Source organism: Heloderma suspectum, chromosome 2 (genome assembly GCF_057233095.1).
Source record: "Heloderma suspectum isolate Gila_16-S chromosome 2, 16-S_ref, whole genome shotgun sequence".
Lineage (NCBI taxonomy): Eukaryota > Metazoa > Chordata > Lepidosauria > Squamata > Helodermatidae > Heloderma > Heloderma suspectum.
The window spans coordinates 166,822,119-166,843,106 of record NC_139459.1 but is presented as its reverse complement, the minus strand read 5'-3'; the positions used below and the strand labels follow the sequence as shown (position 1 = coordinate 166,843,106).

The following is a 20,988-nucleotide window of genomic DNA, read 5'->3' as shown; positions in this document are numbered from 1 at the left end:
GCCTGATTCTGGTTCCGCAGACGTGGCTTGGCCTGGAAGCCGCCAGAGGAGTGCCTGGCCTGTAAGCATGCCTGTGGTGCAGCACAGTGTGGCTCACTTAATGCCAGCCTCCCAGGGAGTCATGCTAGCCTATTTTATTATTTATTTATTTATTAAATCTGGCCGGTCACCCAGCCAATCTGGGCGATGTACAATGGTACAATTTAAAACAGTAAAATTATACATTAAAACATTATTTAAAAATACCCTAACCCACCCCAAATGCCTGCCCGAATAACCAAGTTTTCAACACGTGGCAGAAGCTCATTAAAGATGGGGCATGACGGAGTTCCCTAGGGAGGGAATTCCACAGAGTGGGGGCCACCACAGAGAAGGCCCTCTCCCTCGTCCTCACCAGCCTAGCTGTCCTGGCTGATGGGACAGAGAGAAGGCCATCCGAGGCTGATTTTGTTAAGTGGCCTGTCTGGTGTTGCTGGAGGCACTCCTTGAGACAGGCTGGGCCAGAACCATATAGGGTTTTAAAGGTCAAAACCAACACCTTGAATTTGGCCTGGAAAACCACTGGTAACCAGTGCAACTCCTTCAGCACCAGAGTGATGTGATCACACCGGCGGCTGCCTTTAATCAGGTGAGCCGCCGTGTCCTGCACCAGCTGCAGCATCTGAACCGTCTTCAAGGATAACCCCACGTAGAGTGCATTACAGTAGTCTAGACGAGAGGAGATCAGGGCATGTACTACCGATGGGAGCAGATGGTCGGGAAGGTAGGGGCGCAGCTGCCGTATCAGATGGAGTTGGTACAGTGCTGTCCAGCTCATGGCTGACACCTGAGCCTCCATGGACAGCTGGGAGTCTAAAATGACCCCCAGGCTGCGGACCTGGTCTTTCAAGGGTAGCCATACCCCATTCAACACCAGGTCAACGTCCCTCAACCTACTCTTGTCTCCCACCAAAAATACCTCGGTCTTGTCAGGGTTCAGCTTCAGCTTATTCCTCCCCATCCAGCCACTCACTGTCTCCAGACCGAAACTCTCCCCACAACCTGAGTTCGATCCCAGCGGAAGCTGGGTCCCAGGTAGCCGGCTCAGGTTGACTCAGCCTTCCATCCTTCCGAGGTCAGTAAAATGAGTACCCACCTTGCTGGGGGAAAGGTAGTCATGACTGGGGAAGGCAATGGCAAACCACCCTGCTATAGTCTGCCATGAAAACGCTAGCAAAAGCGGCGTCCCTCTAGGAGTCAGCAATGCACAGGAGGAACCTTTCCTTTCCACAGCCAACGCTGGTGAAGATTTGAACAAGAGGTAGAGCTGTGTGTCTTCCGCATATTGGTGACACTGCACCCCACACCTCCTGATGATAGCACCCAGCGGCTTCACATAGATGTTAAATAGCGTCGGGGAGAGGATGGAACCCTGTGGCACCTCACACGTGAGTGGCCACGGGTCTGACACCTCCTCTCCCAGTGCTACCTTCTGGTACCTGCCGGAGAGAAAGGACCGTAATATGATGTCTCCAATGCCCATCCTCTCCAGGAGGTCCAGGAGGATACCATGGTCAACGGTATCAAAAGCCGCTGAGAGGTCAAGGAGAACAAGGAAGGAGCATTCACCCCTATCCAAAGCCCTCCTCATATCATCCACCAAAGCAACCAAGGCCGTTTCTGTCCCATGCCCAGGCCTGAAGCCCAACTGAAATGGATCTAGATAACCGGTTTCTTCTACGTGTGCCTTCAACTGTATCGCCACCATCCGCTCAATCACCTTGCCCCAAAATAGCAGATTCGAGACTGGACGAAAGTTGTTCAAAACTTGGGGATCCAAGGAGGGCTTCTTTAAGAGCGGCCTTATCACTGCCTCCTTGAGGGCTGATGGCATCACTCCGTCCTCAAGGGAGGCATTCACCACCGCCCTGATTCCCTCACCCAATCTCTCTCTGCAGCTCATAATGAGCCAAGATGGGCAAGGATCAAGTAAGCAGGTGGTCAGCTTTACAGATGAAAGCACCTTGTCCACTTCATCGGAAGGAAGAAGCTGGAACCGATCCCGCAAAACCGGTTTGCCACAGGCCACCTCTCACTCGCTAACTGTATCCACGGCACACAGAATAACACTCCTGATCCGATCAATTTTATCTGCAAAGTGCCTTGCCAAGGCCTCACAGGAGGCCTTTAGAATGCTCCAGCGGTTCTGGAGCAACAGGACTGACCAGGCTCCAGTCCACTTGGAACAGCCTCCCGTTCTGGGACAGCACTCTGTGGATGCGATGGAGGCAGCATAGTATTCCTTTTTTGCTGCCTTTATCATCACATGATAGACCGTAGATACAGCTCTAGGCCGTGTCTGATTGTCTTTGGAGCGAGACTTCTGCCACCAGCGCTCTAGCGTCTCACCTCCTGTTCCAGGGCTCATAACCATGGATCGAACCATGGTGCAGTTCGAACCCTGTTCAGGGGGAGAGGGCGTTTCGGAGCCACCCAATCTAATGCCCCAGTTCCAGCCACTCACCAGGGTCTCGACCAAGTGGCCATTGGCATGCTCCAGAGAATCCCCAAGCGTGTTCAGAAATCCATTTGGATCCATAAGACGCCTGGGGCGGACTATTTTAATGGGTCCTCCACCCCTGCGGAGGGGTTGTGGAACCAAGAAGTCTAATGTCACCAGATAGTGATCTGACCATGACAAGGGGGTGGTGGATATACCTCTGACTTCCAGATCACTCCCCGCTTCTCCAGAAACAAACACAAAGTCTAGTGCATGACCGGCTACATGGGTGGGCCCAGTTAGAATAGGGTACAGCTCCCAGGAAGCCATGGTCTCCATGAAGTCCCAAGGTGCTCCCATGAGGATGGCCTCTGAATGTGCATTGAAGTCCCCCAACACCAATAAGTTAGGGGACTGCACACGCACATCAGAGACCACCTCAAGCACCTCGGCCAGGGAGTCAGTCATGCAGTGGGGTAGACGGTACACGAGCAGAATCCCCAGACTGCCCTTCGGGCCTACCCTCCCGTACATGCACTCAGCAACCTTGGTCTCCCGGAGAGGGGGTCTGGTGAAGACCAAGGAGTCTGGTAGATAACAGCCACTCCCCCTCCCCGATCCCTAGCCCTCGGCTGCTGTGCATACGAAAATCTGGCAGGACACATGGCCACCAGAGTTGGGGCAGTGGCCTCAGCCACCCAGGTCTCCATAATACATGCCAGGTCTGCACACACATCCAGGATCATGTCATGGATGAGGGATGTTTTCTGGGTAACAGACCTGGCACTGCAGAGCATTTTCCAGTGGCCTTCTGTAGCAGCCATCCAGTGGGATTCCCTAGGGCCAAGGTTCCCCTTTCCAACCTAATCCCCTCACATACCTCACAATGTTCTCGATAGAGCAACTGGAAAGCCTTCACATCTTCAGCCCCAATGCCCTCAGGGAGGGTCTTCCCTTGTAGGTCTAACTCTGCAAAGTCAGGCAGGCTGCGAGAAGCATCTGCATGGGGGAGAGAGAAGTCAACGCCCTGAGATCAGCCCTGGCTCCTAGTGAACAGCCCCACTTTGCCATCGTTCATCCATGTCTGAATTCAAAGTTTGGAGTTTATTTGGACCATGATCTACAGCTTCTTAGGAGAATGGGGAATTGTGTCCCCATGGCCCATTCTAATTATTGGCCCCAAAGGTGAGACTACCAGCACTGAAGTCATGTACAGCTGCTTCAAAAAGAACACGGCCAACATGGCTGTTGCTGCACACCATTTCCTTGTGCTGAAAGAACCATGCAGGAGGTTGGAACATTTGCAAATGACTTCCCACCTAGAGTGGTCCAACCACATGGAAAATTTCCTGATAGCTCTGCATCTTCCTGGGACATGGACATTCTGGATCCAGCCCATAAACTCTCACAGTCCCCATCAAAGAGCTATCTTCTGTGAACCAGGCAGTCAAAAATGGGACCCTAACAACTGCACATAGATGCTGGTCATACTTCCCTCACAGTGATCTCACAGCTGGAAGTTTCCTGGCACATAACAGAATGGGGGCTGCCTTACCCAGGAACTGCTGGTACTGTTGCACTTGGGCACTGATGTCAGACAGCCCTGAAGCCTGCTGCTGCCCCACAGCCACTCCGTTGGTCATGCCCTCCATCTTCTGAATGGGTTTGAGCCTAAAAGGCAGAGCAACTCAGGGTCAGGGCATGTCAGAGCAACAGCCATTGGGTGTGAGGAAGGTAGGGGGGGAGCATGCATGCCTGACCACCTGACACCATCATGCATCTGTGTCCTGCCAAACAAGTGGGATGGAGGGAGAAAGAGCTTGCTTGAGGACTGAGCACTGCTGTTGAGCGAGAGAAACCATGGAGGCCAGGAAGTGGGAGAGAGCTTAGGAGAGCACTTAGGAAGCTGCTTTATGCCAAGTTAGATCATTGATCCATCTAGCTTAGGATCAGCTCTCCAGGGTTTCAAACAGGGTTTCAAACAGGGTTTCCCCCAACCCTACCTGGAGATGCCAAGGATTGAGCCTGGGATCTTTGGCATGCAAACAGGTGCTCTAGGACTGAACTCTCCTTCCCATGCACTCTCTCCTACCTTTGCTTCTGGGAAAAGGGCTGTTGCCTCATGGCCAAGTGTTGCTGGTCCTCCATGAGCCGCAGCAGTGGAGAGTTGGCTTTGATGCGCAGCCCGTAGTAGTGGTATTTGGAGTTCCCTCTGAAAGAAGAGTGAAGCAAGAAAACATAGCCTGCATGCATATAAATGCTTTGGCCCACAACGTGGACCCATTGGACACTTGAGTACTGCTTTCACATAACTGTTGCCACATGAGATAATGTATGCAAAGTATTCTGAACACTCTAAAGTGCAATAAGAAAGCTAAATCTTTTCATTACTTACCCATGGCCACCTAGTGAGTTAATGGGGTTGGGTGGGATTTGAACCCAGACCCCTCCAGGCCTATTGCCTGGACTACACTGTTTCTCTCCATGATTAAATAAAAAACATAAATGTTTTAACCTCCACTCCTGAAAAAAGAATCACCCTTGTTCCAACATTAGTAAACAGTAGGGATGTCAGAGAATTCCACCACGGATCTCGGGGAGGCCGAATGCCAGCGCGTTCGGCCCCCCGAAATCGGTGGCAGAGTGGTCTGCCACCCCCCCGCCACCCCAGGATGCGACTTACCTTGGGCGGATCTTCCTGGTGGTGGCGGCTCCGGCGGCGGTTCGGCGGCGGCCAGTCTTCCAACCGGCTGCCGCCGCCGCCATTTCCAGTTAAAAAAAAAGAACAAAAAAAATGATAGGCTACGTAAAGATTTACGTAGCCTATCACGGCTAGATTTTTAAAAAACACTGTGATAGGCTACGTAAATGTTTACGTAGCCTATCACGGCCGATTTAAAAAAACAACAACGCACGTACGCAAATGGCGGCGCCCATGGGCGCCGCCATTCACATTCCTTATTTTGGCACGTCTTAGTCTACGTAAACGTTTACGTAGACTAAGACAGCGAAAATAAGGGTAACGCAAATAGTGTAGGCACTACGCTATTTGCGTTCCCCTTATTTTCGCCATCTTAGTCTACGTAAATGTTTACGTAGACCAAGACATGCCAAAATAAGGAACGCAAATGGCGGCGCCCATGGGCGCCACCATTTGCGTACGCCCGTTGTTCTTTTTTTCTTTTAAATCAGACGTGACAGGCTACGTAAACATTTATGTAGCCTATCACGGCTGACTGCAGGGACGCAAACGGCGGTGGCTACAGCCGCCGCCATTTGCATCCCTGCTAGCCAGCGGCCGGATGTCTGGCTGCTGGCGGAGCCAGCCGGCGGCTCCGCAGAATCCCTGCGGAGCGGAGCCAGCCGGCCAGGATTCGGAGGGGAGGGACGGAGCGCCTCCCCCCCCGGCCAGAATTTCGGGGGGAGGGATGGAGCGCCTCCCCCCCCCACCGCAAATGTCACCCTTCGAAAAGGTAAGTGACTTTCGTACATCCCTAGTAAACAGGGAGGAAAATATAAATAATGTTTTAGTCTATCTGACCACCGTGAAGTTTTGCTGGTATAGCAAACATCAGATCAGATTGAGCCTAGAAATAAGGTTTCTGGATTGGCTGACAAGGTCCCTTTTAGGGTCAATGGATGAGTCCTACTCTGTTTACCTGGTCCCAAGCCGGCGAGTGCGGAGTCCCATAAACACTGAACGGATCAGCTTGCCAAAGGACGCTGCATTGACTGGCTCCAGTTTCTGCTCCTGGCAATGCAGGAGGTAATGGCAGTACAAGGTACTACGTGGAAGGCTCACACCTTCAGCAGTCTCATAGTTATCCAGCAGCCACTGTACCTGCAAAGAAACAGGGCTGCAAGTTACAGGTCTTCCACCTTCAAATTCCCTTTCCAAATGTTGATGCCTTCCTTTGTTTGCAGTTATTAACTGACAGAGTTCAGGCTTTTGCAACAAGTCTATCAATACATAGTCCAAAAACTGCAGCCTGCATTTGGGAGGTGGATGCCTATCTTAGCAGCCCACGTGAGGGTTCAGTTTCTCCTCCTCACCCCACCTGGGCCCCCAACTGATATACAAGAGAAGGTCGCACTAATGACAGAGACAGCCATCTAACACATCTATACTCTTAGCCTCTTCGCAGGCCTTCACTGACTTTTGCAATCCAGTCCCTGTTCCATCAAAACAGACAGTGCTTTCAAAAACTTCACTGACATGGCTTCATAGGACTTGTTTGTTTTTGTGCTAGTCAGCATCATCCTGTGGAGTCAAGGTGAGAAGAACTAAAGAATCATGATGGATCTAAAGTAAGATATACGGAAGAGAGCACAGGGACATTTCACAATCCTTCAGCTAGATCTGCCCTGCGACTTATGTCTGGTGAAGTGTCTCGTTGCTAGGTGTGCCTCGGAGAACAACAGCTATGAAGTGGAAGAAGTAATATTCAGGGCCAGATAATCCTTCCCATAACATCAGACACAATCCACTAGGAAGTTCTCCTGTGAAAGCCACATTAACTTGTAAACGAAATGCTCACTTATGTCTATTTTGAAAATAGACATCGTGAAAGAGACATGGTGACCTGTGCCCCCTGGTGAAATTGGTCTGTCTCTTAGTTTGTCACCGTTAATGGCAACCAAAACTTTGCATCCTGATAGGGCTGACTCTGGTGACATCTTCTATTGAACCAGCTTCGGCTAGTAGAAAGTGAGTTTTCAAATTTGTTAATGTATCGGTGCATGTTAGTCAGATGAAAGTGGTTGCCTTCCTTTGGGTGACAAATCCCATATTCTGAACAGACCAACATCGCCCCCTAGGGCATCTGCGATTTAGCCCACCTGGAGTGCAAACTTGAATAGACAGATATCCAATCTTTTGTTCTCCAATAATATTTCCAGGCTAAGATCTTTTTTGCAATACCCTATCTGGCTGGAATCAACCACCTCTTTTATAATGTAAGTTTATTTTTGTTATGAGTTTGGGTCTAGCCTCTAAGTAATTTTCTGATTTACTAGCTAGACCAAGGATATGCAATTTGGTGCTCGTGCGCACAAACGTGCCCCCAGACACTTTCCTTGGTGCCTACTGAGACACTCTACTTTTATTTTTAAAATACTTATATTTTCTTACTGTCAGCTGGGATTACTTCAAAGTAAAGTGGGAGCCTCTAGCTGCTGCCATGTTAATTTCCCATAAATGCCTCTGGAGAGGTTACTTGTCCTTTGTAACTAGCCAGGTCCACCCATGGCAGCCATTTTACAGTTGGGCCCAGGACAGTTTCTCAAATTTCCAAATGTGCCCATGGGCCCAAAAGGTTGCCTACCTCTGAGACAGACCACTGACATCAGAAATAGAGCTAAGGTAACCATAGATAAAACCACACTCTGTCTCAGCTAACGGACCAGCTTTCACTGCCCATAAACATGTGAGATATCGCCCTCAGTCTTTGCCTCTTGAAACCGCCTAAATCAAGAGTCCAAAGATGTGCTCTCAGAAACTATCCTCTCTGCAAGGAACTCTGTGTTTACTCTGAAACCCAAGATTCTACTCAAACAGATAAAATGAACTATTAAAATTAGGCTGACTTTGATTTTTATTTACAATTTAGTGTGTGTGCTTGTTGCCTTCCTTTTTCTTCCGTGAGTTCTTAAGGTATTTCACAAGGTTATGTTAATTCTGTGTATTCTAGGGTTTGGCCAAGTAAATCCAATACACCTTCCATTTTAATTTTTCCTAGAGCTGGGATGAGGAAAAGTACCTTGGTAACAGGGCTTAGAATCTCCCCAAGCAGCTGGACAGTAGTCTTCAGACAAAGCAACAGCCTGTGGTGGCAGCCTATTGTAATCCTTTTTTTCTTTTTGAGAACCCTTGTAAAGAAGGGGAATCCAATGGTAGAGAAAGTCAACCCCCAGCCCAGTTCCATAACAGGGTCTCAGAAGCACCACAAACTACACCATATTTTCCCACACCTGCTGTTATACAATCCTTCAGTGCCCCTTTACAAGATGTACAAAGATTCCACCAGGAAGAGCCCCAATTCTACTAAAAAAATTCCTGCCTCATGACACCACTGTCCTCTGGGAACTCTCAGATCAGATAGACATAAGTGTTTAATTCCTCAAGCCAGTGGTTTTCAAACTTGCTACCTTCAGGAAACCTTCTCCATATCAGCTGGTCTGCCACGGAATCCCTACATGCCACGAAGGTGTCTGGGGCATTTCCTAGAATACACACTCAGTTCGCACAGGGGTGCTGCCCTTGTTTGCTGAGCCCAAGGTTATTCTGTGTGGACTGAGAGTGACTCCTAGAAGATGCCCAACATTCTTGCAGTTGCGCCTTCCAAGGAGAGATCAGTAGTGGGCAAGCAAGCTGTCCAATCATTATGGATCTTCTCACAAGAGAACCCTGAGAAGCTTCAGAGAAACCCCAGGGTTCCCCAGAACACAGCTGTGAAAACCACTGCACTAATGGGAGCACTTGGATTGGCTGCAGAGAAGAGCACGAAAACTCCCAGGAGCTTCCAGTCCCCCCAAAATGAATTCAAAATGAACAGCAAGGGATTCAAAGACTCACAGTTGCTGGGGAAGCACGGGTGGTATGTGAGTAGGACTGGCTTGAACTGCCCAGCATGTAGCCTCCTTGAATCACATACGTTCCTGTGCTGCCGCCGCCAGCGCCAGCGCCACCGCCAGCAGTACTGCCACCGCCACCACTTCCTCCTCCTCCTCCTCCTCCAGCACTGCTGCCTCCACTTGGGTTGGCTATGATTTGCCCTCCAGAGACATACATGGGCACTGAACCACTGCTGGCCACTGTCTGGGATGTTGCTGGGGTGGAGACCTGCGTTGGGGTGGCTTGTGATTCATAGTAGTTTGCTCCAGCATTCTGAGTGTAGAGAGGGGTCTCCGTGTAAGGATAAGTGTTGGAACGTCTGAAAGGAAGAAACCCAGTCAGGTTATTAGTGCCATCCCCCTCTCCCAAGTGGAAAAACAGCCACCCACAACAGAGGGAGTGCTGGCAGGTAAATATATACACCAGGGAGGAGTAGCATGTTTTAGATCCGCCCTCCCCTTTTACCAAGTTAGATTTTTTTGTTTGGCTGCTTAGTTGAGGGATGGCTGCGTGATGGCCCTTGGGTCAGATCCAGCCCTTAAAGCAATTCTATCTGTTTCTTGGTGGCGCTACCAAATTTTAAGCAAGGCGTGATCACTCTGGTGTTTTGGGATCTTGTTTTTGAGGAAACAGAAAAAAAATCACCCATCAGTCCACTGTTCCTTCCCCTGAGGCCACGCTCTGGAATATCTTCCCCAAGTTTCTACAACATTTTCTATATTAAGGTTCAATTATTTCTTTGTTCACTGCAGTCTCCAAAAACAGAAAACTGACAAACTTTCCACCACAGCTGCTTTATACTTGTGAGTGTGGAATTGGGAAACTATAAAAACTCACTCAGATGTTTCCATGTAACTGGCTAGACCAGATGCTTTTCATGCATCTTTATTGTTGTTTTTGATGCAGAAAAAGCTTTTGATAAAATTGAGTAGTATCCAATGGTGACATTCTGCAAACTGAAACAGTGCTAGTGGAGCTCCACTGAACCTTTCCTTTGCGCAAGTGGCTGCCCATTGCGTTTGCGCAACCGGTTGTGTGAGCAGTTGCACAACCGGTTGCACAAGCGTTATGCAAAACCATTTGTGCGACCACGCTTGCACAAATGTAACTTTAGTTGGAGTCTTCTCTTGTGCATAGTTCAGAACCTAGTTTCTGCTAGAGCAACATCATTGGCACTAATGGAATGACAAAGTTGAATATTGCCCACTGAACTGACATTCTAATTTGAATTTCTGAATGTCTTTAATTTTGGACAAATGTTTAATAAATGGGTACAGGCTACTTAAACCCTAAAGCAAGAGTACGTACAAGTGGGATACTATCACCAGTATTTGAGTTAACTAAAGCCACTAGGCAGGGATGCTCATTATCTGCATTGCTTTATTGGTATTAGAACCTCTAGCAATAAAAAACAGAGAAAATACAAAGCTTTGTGGAAAGATAGGAACCTACACAGAAAAATAAAACTCTATGCAGATGATATAGTTCAAACAGTCACAAAACCTACACATTCCTTACATGAAATTGAACAGGCAGTAAAGGAATTAGAACCACCAGCAGGATATAAATTAAAGAAATTATTGGAATAAATGTAACTAATAAATTTTTTAAAATGTAAGAGACAATTATAATTATTCCTGGAATAATAAACCAGTAAGGTATCTTGGAATTACATTGACAGATAAATTAAATACTTCACAGAAAAATAACTTTGAATCTTGATATAATTACTGTGCTTTACTAATTAAATAATGGGGAAAATTATACCTGTCCTTTTCAGGAAGAATTGCTGCAATAAAGATGATATTACTGCCCAATTTTTTTAATATCTCCCAATTGGTATCTCATCAAAACAAATTAGTAAACGGCAACAACTTTTCTTAAAATTTATATGGAACAGTAAAGAACCTAGAATAAAAGTTCTGATATTATATGATGAAAAAAAAGAGTTAGTTCAGATTTGCAATTGTATTATATTACAAGTTGTATTAATTGGATTGTAGATTGGTTATCAGAATATAATTCTTTTATCTGTTTAAAAGAGATTTGATAAAGGCTACTTTGCATGAAATGTTATGGGGGATAATATCTGTAGAACAATTGATGCAAAAAAGTGTTAATTTCAAATTTATTGGAAGTATGGGATTGATATAAAAATCTGTTAAAACCACTTATATCTTCTTTGAGATTAGTGATAGAAAAATTAGCAGGGTAAGCTTAAATTTGATAATCTGGAAAGAAAAGAACTTTTTTTTAGATATAAGGATTTTTTGGAGCAGAGTAATATAATATCGTACGCAGAAAAAAAAACGAACTTAAATTCTCCCCCATGGTTTGATCTTTTTCAAATCCAATCAATTATAACTGAATATCTTAAACCGAACCAACAGCTAAGAGATATGGCAGAGTTTGAGCAACTGATAATCAGGCATAAAGAGCATCTATTACCTATGATCTATAAATTACTTTTAAAATATGAACCAGAACCAGAACAGGTTAAAGATGATACGGTAATGTCGGCACAAAGTATTGGAAAGAATATTCCAATGGAAATTTGGTAAAACATGTGGAGTAAGAGCCTGAATTTTTCATTAAATATGTCAATTACAGACAATCTATATAAGGTGATGTAGTAGTATATAACACCAGTTAAAATAAATATGAATTATCCAATTAATTGTTGGAAATGTCAGAAACAAATAGGGGACTTTTATCATTTAGGGTGGGAATGTCCTCTGGCAAAAAATATTGGAGAAAGATTAATAAAAATATGGAGAAAAATTAGACTATAAAATTCCATTAAAATTCCATTCATTTTTCATCTTCTTAATGTTATGGACTGATTTGTTGGTCAGCAACATAAGCAATTAACAGCTTATATATCGGCTGCAGGAAGAATATTGCATGCAAGAAAGTGGAGAGGACAAATAACACCTTCTAGGGAAGAGTAGTTGGAAAAAATATGGGATTTCGCTCTTGTGGCAAAATACATTATACTAGAATTACAGAAAAAATACAAAGCAGGGATAATTTGATTAAAAATTGACATCTTTTATTAATTTTTGTAGACATAATGCAATATGTCCAAATACCGAATTTTGTTTTTCAATAACTCGACTGAGTTTATAAAATTTAAGGATATACAAAGAAGAGTAAATTGTTTATCTGTAATTTTGGATTACACACAGGAAACATATAATGCACATAGAACTGATTGTGAAAATACCTTAGTCAAGTGATTCAGAGAAGGGATGTCTTATTGACTGAAGTATACAGTGGCTTGGTTCATACAACACACTAAGCCACCCTGCGAATAAGCCACAGCGGGTTGGTTGTTCGCAGAACAACCCAAGGTACGTCCAACCGTGGATTGTTCTCCCCCTCCTTCCCCCTCAGTCCTCCAGCAGGCTCTGGCACGTATCCCAGGCACCTTTGTGGCAGAAACTATCTTGCTCCTCATCCCATCCCAGTACTCGCTCCGATCACGTCTCCTTTTTGTTCATCACCTTTTTTTCCAGTGCTTCGGGCATTTGCAAATTGGGTCATATATATGCTTTTCCTCCATTCCTTCACAAGTGTGCACTTTCATCTATCTGATATGTGTAGCCTTGCCTTGTCAATTTCCCAGTATGTTTCAGCTGCCAAAGGGAATGCTGAAGTGGAGTAAGTAACATACAAGGAAACTGATAAGGCGAGAGAGCAGATAGGCTAATTTGTGCAGAGTAGGCAAGGGCTGGGAGAAAAAGAATACTAGGGGAGAGAAAGAACCCATTTTGGGCAATTGAGAAGCCCCCAAAAAGAGAAAAAATGTGAGAGCAGTAAGTGCACCAGGGCAGGGAAGGGGGGTGGGGGAAATACACACAATATCTCTCACTTGGCAAGGAAATCCTCTCCCTTTTAAGTGTTGCATGGACACTTGTCAATGTCCTCCTCCCATTCAACATTTCCTTGAGTCTCCAGCAAGAACAGAAAGGGGAGGTACTGCCCCCCCCCCAAGTACAGTAAGGGCAGCAGTAACTGCTCCGAGAAGGAGCCATGAAAAGCCCCCCCCCGGGGGGGGGGCAGTATCTTCCCTTTCTGGACTTGCTGGAGACCCAGGGAAGTGTTGAATGGGAGGGGAATACTGCGTGTCAATTCAACACTTAATAGTGAAAGGATTTCATTGCCAAGTGGGAGATACTGTGTGTGTGCGCATTCCCCACCCCCAGCTTTTGATGCACCTAGTTCTCTTACTTTGGCGGTTGCTTTGACAGCTGAAATGTACAAGAAAACTGACAAGGAAAGGCTAGATACATTGGACAGGCGAATCTGTGGTCTTGCAGTCTTGCGAAAGAACGGGAGAAAGAAGAATAATCTTAAAAGGCCCTGTTTCCGTATTCCTGAACCCCTGAAATGTTTTTGAAAAACAGGTGGTGAACAAGTGACAGTCCCTCCAAAGTGCAGTGGGAGGCTGGAGGCAGTACTGGTGAGATTGTGAAGACTGGCACAACTTTTTTGCCATTCTTGCCAAACAGCTCTGTAGCCAATCCCAACAACCCACGACAAAGTAGCTCTCCTGGGTTTGGACAACATGACAACCCACCATGGGTGTGAATCCTACAACAAGCCATGAGTTCTCAAGGTGGCTTGTTCAAGAAAAATAAGCCACCCTGCAGAAAACGCACCAGGTTCGGACAACACAACAGCTCACCATGGCTGGCTGCCCATAGTATGTTGTCATGCTGTGCGAACCCAGTCAATATGCATTGGAATATGTACTGTACCATATGGTGGCAAAAACGTTTAGGATGATTGCATTAGCAGAAGAACTTTTTTTAAAAAAGTTATTGGCTAAACCAGATACTTTTGATGCCAAGTTATATTTGTTTGCCTCTTACACTGAAAACAAATCTTCTGTTCCGCAACTTCCTATTACCTTTTTAAACCATTGGTCCAATTCACTTTTATGTCTTTAAATATTATTTCTGTGCTTGATGGCCTTATGAGTCATTCCAAAGCAGTAGCCATATTCACTTCTAGCAAGAAAAACAGTGAAGAACTGTGCAGCACTTTAAAGATGGGCATAGTAGTCCTAAGCAGGGGGGAGTAAAATGGCAAAGTGTCCACCACTTCCAAAACATGGCCAGCCAGGTCAAGCAGTGTGTGTGTGTGGGGGGGGGGGCTTGCCAGTCGTACCACTCACCCCCACCACCACACCCAGTTTCCAGCCATTTTTTTCTATTTTCCCTCCCACTGATTCCAACAGGAAGAAATATTTAGGCCAGCCTGAGTCTGGTGCAAGCAAAGGGTCCAATCCTAGGGCCTTGAATTCAATGGATCCAAAGCACCGTCCTTGGAATGCCCTGTTTCAAGGCCTATGTGCAGCAGGAACACCACTGATGGTATATTTACACCCATGGAGTTTTCCATTGGTGTACTGGGGACCTCTGTGGACAGCTAGCAGAGCACTTCCTTGCCAGCAGAAGGACACTTCTGACCCGTCCTAACCTGCTTTTCAGAATGCCAAGGTTGGTAAGATTGCATGCTAACAATTTATTGTGGCATAATCAATCAGTTGGTCTTTAAGGTCCTGCAAGATTCTTCATTGTTAATGTGCAATAAATTTGCCTCTAATAAGCAACTTTATTTTGGGATTCTTTCTTTTCTGTTTTAGGTGCAAATTTTCATTCCTTACTGCTTATAAAGCAAAAATAGCTTGTATAGATTAAAAAAAGCAAGGTATGTGTCCACTATACACTGAAAAGACAAGAAGTTTGTAATGTTGTGTAAGCGATATTGTCCAGACTTTAATGCTCCATCTCTCTTTGGATTTTATATGTATTGTTCTGGCTAAGCCTAAGGGCAGGTGCTCCATAACCATGAAACCCTCACTGAAGTTATTATAGAGCCTGACTGACGATCCAGAAAAGTGGTTTGGGTGGCTGAAAACATTTCCAGCCCCTGGACCACTGTCTGGAGAATCACAGCTACTGAGTGTAGAGACGCTGGCCATCTCTGGCATAGACACAACATGGAATCCATTTGCACCCGTGTGAAGAATTATATTATGCGACTCACGAGTCCTTCATTGAGCTGAGGTTCTGGGAATCTGGACTTGACACATGTTGGCTCAAGCCCTGGGGCAGCACAACTAGGGTAAGCCTTCCTTCTCTCAAAGCACATACTCAAGCAGGCCTTTGGCATGTAACCTGTTTTGTTGGGTTGGATGCTGTTTTTATTCTGTTACTGCTGTGTTTTTATTATGTTTTAATGCACTATTTAGATTATGTTTTGTTTATGGTTGTAAGCCATCCTGAGTGCCATTTTTCTTGGTAGAAAGGCGTGGTACAAATCAAATAAATAAAGACTCACATGGTACTTGCTGTGTAGCTGGCATCTCCTCCTTCCACATACTGCACTTGGTTAGGATAGACATGCTGCACAGGTACCTGCTGGAGCTGTTGGACCTGAGGAGGCAGGAAGCAGCAAGGAGAGGAAAGGCAAGTTGAGGTGAGGAAGGAAGGGCCACGTTCATTCTCTCTTGTCTCTCCCCGCAGGTTGCTCTAGGGAAAAGGCCACCTTTCTGCCCTTACTGCCATGCCTACTGTAGAACTGGTCTGTGGCTATCTTCACCTGTCTTATTATTTACATTTGCCTTTCTCCTGCACCTGATACCGAGCTACCACGGATCCAATAAGAGCAATAATCCTAAAGAGACAAAACAAAACAAACACTCTGGAACTATTATTTCTAGGGACTAAGGGTTCCTCCACAAATCAAAGGCTTGTCGAAGAGTCCAGACTCCAGGTCCTCTGACCCAGACAAAAGAAGCGCAATGGCATCACCTCGAGAATGCAGTGCTTTGGGACTCCTGCTGAGCATAACAGATTTCCCCATCTTGGAATGCAAGGGCACACAACTCCAGCATTTCTTAAGGGTGCTTCACATACTACATTTTTAGGGGTAGATACAAGATGTGTTTTTGAATGCACACCTAAAAAAGTAAAGAGCAAGTGTGACAGGCACACGTCTGCATCATACAGGAACATCTGACAGGGAGCCACAACTGGCTGCAGCCGCTTGCCGAGTGCATGCTGGGTTCGCCCCTGTATAATAGGCGAAACAGCCCTTTACAAACATGGCACAATATTGCTCTATACATTGCTTTCACGACAATATTTGCTTTATGGTCTTATAAAACAAGAGGCATTTACTTGCCATGGTGGTTTCAACTCCTTACAATCTGATGGAGTAATCTACAGAAAACTAAGGTCCCCTTAGCGTCTCCTACAAGCCCTGATCCCTCAAGACTTCCATATTTACACTTAAGTAAATTAAAGCAAAATCAAATCCAGTGCTGAAGAGATCCAAGAATTTCAACTCCTCTGGCAGGTTGTGGGAAAGGAAAGATGGCTGCTTTACCAAGGGGAGAGTCACATTTGAGGAGGAGGGGAGCAGGGGGAAAGGCTGGCTAGCTGTGGTATCTGTCTCTGTGAGAAGTGACATGCACAGAGCTTGCTATTCTTGGATCTCAGTGGGTGCCCTTCAGAGGACCTACTTTAAGCGCCGTAGCTGCTGTTCCGAACACTAGCACCTGAGGGACTCTCTGAATCTTGACTCTCTGGTCGGGACTGGAGTGATGAGAGGAGAGGAATGGCAGCTGCTCTATCACCACCTTCTGTTGTGGCAGGAGGAGCGGCTGAGGAAGCATACGAACCAGCTCCACCCACTGCTCCGAGGCGGAATCTAGGGAGTGCATGTAGTGGAGCCTGTGCTCCTGGCTGGATAAACAGCAGCTGGCCAGCTGGGGGACACTGCTGCTGCTGCACTCTAGGGAGAGACCTTGCTGAACTCCTTGTTGCTCCTGCTGCTGCGACGGCTGACTGCTCTGAGAAGGGCCACTGTCTGCGCTCTAGACAATAAACAGAAAGACTGAAGCAATCAAAGCTAAGTGGAGAAGTCAAGGGGCGCCCTATTGGAAGGCCAACGGCAGTGGGTCCCCATATCCTGGCTCTTCAGCATTTTATGCAATAGTCCAACGGATTCTACAACAGTAGCCGAGACGGCACCTTACAAAGCAAGAAACTGGCAGGACTCAGAACCTTCCCCCATTTCACTGTATAGCAGCTAGAGTGGTCATCGGGGTGGAAGAAGAAACAATCCATAAGAGAATGAGACTTCTGGGTGACTGCTAACCACATCCACAGAGGGGGCAGGGGGGATATCCAGAAAGCTGGTCCTGGACTGGGATGTCTGCTGCTGTTTAAATGGAATTAAGCTGGGAGTATCTCTGCAGGGGAGAAATTTAAGATGGGGATGGGTGTAAAGGCTTTAATGCCTCCGAGACTGGCTATCTATCTTGGGGTGCAGCAGGCCTAGCTATGTTCTGCCATGCTTAGATCTCACCAGCTGCAAATGCAGAGCAGCTAGAGAGCAACAGATGAATGACACTTACCTCTTGAGTAACATGAACCTGTTGTAGTCCTTGCACCGTCAGCTGTTGCACTGTGCCCGCTTTGGGAGTTGAGGGAGTCGTCTGCACAACAGATCTCTGCAGAGTGAAACAAAACAGAACCCGTTAGTGCCCTTTGGTAGGCCAGCTGTAGCCTGGCTTGGGATGGGGCAAGCTGCACAGAAGGCAAACCATTCTCCCTTTTGCTAATGGTTTTCCAAAGTGACCCAAACAGGGTCCTGTTAGCTGTCTGGCAAGAGGGGGCTTCTTTTCCATACAGTGGTCTGTATCTTTTGAGAAGCCCAGTTTTCAAAGGGAGAGGCAGCCCATCCTCAGGGGATGTAGGCAACTGCTTGGGGAGAATTAAGCTCCTTCCCAATTCTCATATCTCTCTGTTTTTATAAGAGACTTGATCAGTTTGTCCATGAATTGAGAACTGAGAATGCCCAAGCAGGTTTGTCAATAACTTCTTGTGTTTCCACAGGGTTCTCTCTTTGGCAATCTAAAAGACCCTTATAAGCCCAAATAGCTTAGATTCTTCCTTTGTCTTTGATTTGCCTGCTCACAAAACAGGCCAAGAGTGGGCAATGTCCAACAGCTGAACTGTCTATCTCACCTGAGAGGCTTAAAATGTTTTTCTTGACTAAGGAAGGCTCTTTATCACAACACTTCTAAATCCTCAGCCTAGAAGATCTCAGTCTTCCAAAAGTTGTGAATTTTCATCCTTCCTCCACCCAAAAATTCATGCAAGCAAGCCTCCATTGCTTGGCCAGTACTCATTAGCTAAGCTATGGCAGAGAATTTTCTGAAAATGCACTTCCTGCCTCTGATGGCTGCTTAGTAAGTGCCAAATAATGTGAGTGTGAGCAAATACAAATTTTCATCCCAATGGGAAATTTGTTTTAATCTAAGGAGAATTTAAGGGGCTGCTTTTTAGGAAATCTAAATGTGTAAAGCCGAGATCTGACTTTCAACAAACGAAAAACTAATTAGTCCAGACAAATAGCACAAAACAATGAAAGTAAGGCTGCAGTCCTATACACATTAACATGGGAGAAAGTCCCTTTGCGCTTGGTAAGGCTTACTTCTGAGTAGACACATATAAGTGCACTGTAAATAATGCCAAGTCATGATTTAATTTTTTTTTAAAGAAGCCTTAATGAATTGCCCCACAAAATATTATTTTGTTTGAGAATCCGGTCTATATTAAGAAGAAAGGAATTAATTGTATATAGAAAAGTTGTAGCCATACATCTCATATAGAAAATATTTGGTTTCTGAACACAAGAGATACAAAAAAAACCCACCCTCTTGTTTTGCAAATCAAAACAACAAAATGTTTCACAAAATATTTTTTTTATTAGCAGCAAAACACAGGAAAGCCACATAAACCTTCCCTTGGGAGCAATGTGACATGAAGCAGGAATGGGCCACAGCCTGACAGATGCTCACATAATTGTCTTTTGGAGTTACCCAGAAAATATGGGTGTTACTGACACAAAACAAAATCAAACTAGCCCAAAGCTCACAACTACCTTAACTGAAATACCAAACAAGTGGCTGGTTGAAGTACGATAAAGATTCCCAGGTATGCCTAGAAACTGTTAGCAGTCAGCAGTTTGAGAATCCAGGGTGACACCTTAAAAAGCTTGACCTTTTGTGGGCCAAAATCTGGTTATGTTACTGAGACAGGGGAGTGATCACAAGTCTATCATAAGGAAACATACAGCACCTCTTGTGCAACAGGCACTTGCGGAACTCCGTGGACCTGGAGCTGTTGTACTTGTCCTGGTTTAGCGGCAGAGCTGCTGTTCTGGACAGGGGATCGCTGAAAGGCAAGGAGGAGGACTTTACCTTCTGGGTATAGCCAAAGGAGAATGGCAAAGCCTTTTCACAGTTCTGCTTGCTTGCTTTCAGCCTGAAATCATTCAGGTTACACATACACAAAACCTGCAGTAAAGCACTCCCCTTTTTCAGATGACTTCTACACAATCACTGTCTTTTTGATTAACATTTATAAAACAGAAGGGGTTTTTTTTGTTACAACAACAAGAGGGAAAAGACCATCCCCACCATTAATGGAGTTAATGTATCCACCTTCCAAATATCTTTTGCTTAAGTCTAGAGACTTTGAGGACAGAGATTAAATATTCTCACAAACCCACAATTCCTCCCATGTCATATATGACTTCAATGTCTAACAATGCTCTTGTCAGGTTTATTTAGGGCAAACATGAAGGTCCAAATGGTCCTAAAAGATTGAATGGCCCTAAATTGGGCATTAAAAAAGGCAGCACTCAGAAACCAGTAGGTAAACATTATGATCTCCCAGAACATAAATTGTCTGACCTCAATATTTAAGCAAAGGATGCTTAAGGGACAGACAGAATACAAGGCTGCTAAATGAGATGTCATCAACAAGCTTGAAGTAACATCCCTTGGTGTGAATCTAAGTAATTAGTGGTTAACTCATCACAGAATTAAAAATCAATCAAGAGTCCAAGTGGCACCTTCAAGATTGCCAAGCATATTGTGACAAACTCTGGTGGCCCAGAAGCATTAGCTGTATGAAGCGAGCAGTGAAGATGCTAGATATATCTATATGTAAGGACACACACATATTCAGCAAATTCCATTTTTTGCATCACTGATAAGTCCATTTATATGGATTCCAAAAGAGTAGCTCGGTTATTTTATTGTGGCAGAGTTTGCAGCACCTTCCATATATATATTTATTAATGGAGGAATGGAGGAAAGAGTTTTGCAAGACAAGATCAAAAGATAAACAAATGCATTCTGAAGCAAATGCATTCAATCTCAAAATTTTCAGTGCAGTTCACAAAACAGCATTAAAATATAATAAGCAAATTAAATAACAAAGCAATATTTAAAAACTGCATCAAACATTAAGACAGACAACAAAGATAAAACCAAAATCAACTATTTTAAAGGCCTGAGGGAAAAAAAGTCTTTGCCCAGCGCCTAAAAGACAGCAACATGCCTACCAGGCAAGCCTCCTGGGGAAAGAATTCCACAAGCAGGCACCATAGCCAAGAAAACCCTCTCTCCAGTCATCATCCACTTCAACACATCTCACTTGGTGATATGTGGAGCAGAAATTCATACACTGATCATAGCACCTGAGCAGACAGATGTGGAAGCAGACGATCCTCAGGTGCCCAAGTCCCAAACCATTTAGGGCATGAAAGGAAAGCACCAGGACTTTGCTTGGAAATGGACTGGAAGTCAGTGAAGCTCTTTAGGTAGTGGTAGTCCCACTAAATAGCCAGGAGGCAGTATTCTGAATAACTTATGTTTCCAGGCAGTCTTCAAAGGCATCTCCACATACAAATATATTCTGGAAGTTACCAGAGCATGGTAACCATGGCCAGGCTGTCATTCTAGTGGTGGGCAGAGCCAAAGGCAAAAAGGGGTGAAGCCAAAATAACAGCATATTTTAGCTTA

General features: G+C 45.4%; 1 protein-coding gene across 10 annotated transcripts in view; it reads right to left on the bottom strand.

The window, feature by feature from the left end:
- RFX1 (regulatory factor X1) overlaps positions 1–20,988 on the bottom strand; it is an 82,324-nt gene that overhangs the window by 23,677 nt on the left and 37,659 nt on the right. For 9 of the 10 annotated variants that reach the window (XR_014787997.1, XR_014787998.1, XM_084835838.1 and 6 more), the window contains 8 exons: positions 19,256–19,351; positions 17,527–17,622; positions 15,444–15,538; positions 9,054–9,411; positions 6,139–6,320; positions 4,572–4,691; positions 4,035–4,150; positions 3,360–3,478 (listed from right to left, as the gene is read on the bottom strand). Coding sequence is in view for 8 of the 10 variants with exons in the window: in XM_084835838.1 (XP_084691964.1) it covers positions 3,360–3,478; positions 4,035–4,150; positions 4,572–4,691; positions 6,139–6,320; positions 9,054–9,411; positions 15,444–15,538; positions 17,527–17,622; positions 19,256–19,351 (1,182 nt within the window). In the remaining 2 variants the exon portion in view is untranslated. Of the gene's footprint in view, positions 1–3,359; positions 3,479–4,034; positions 4,151–4,571; positions 4,692–6,138; positions 6,321–9,053; positions 9,412–15,443; positions 15,539–16,629; positions 16,984–17,526; positions 17,623–19,255; positions 19,352–20,988 lie in introns of all 10 variants that reach the window. The other variant, XM_084835844.1, reaches the window with a different exon arrangement.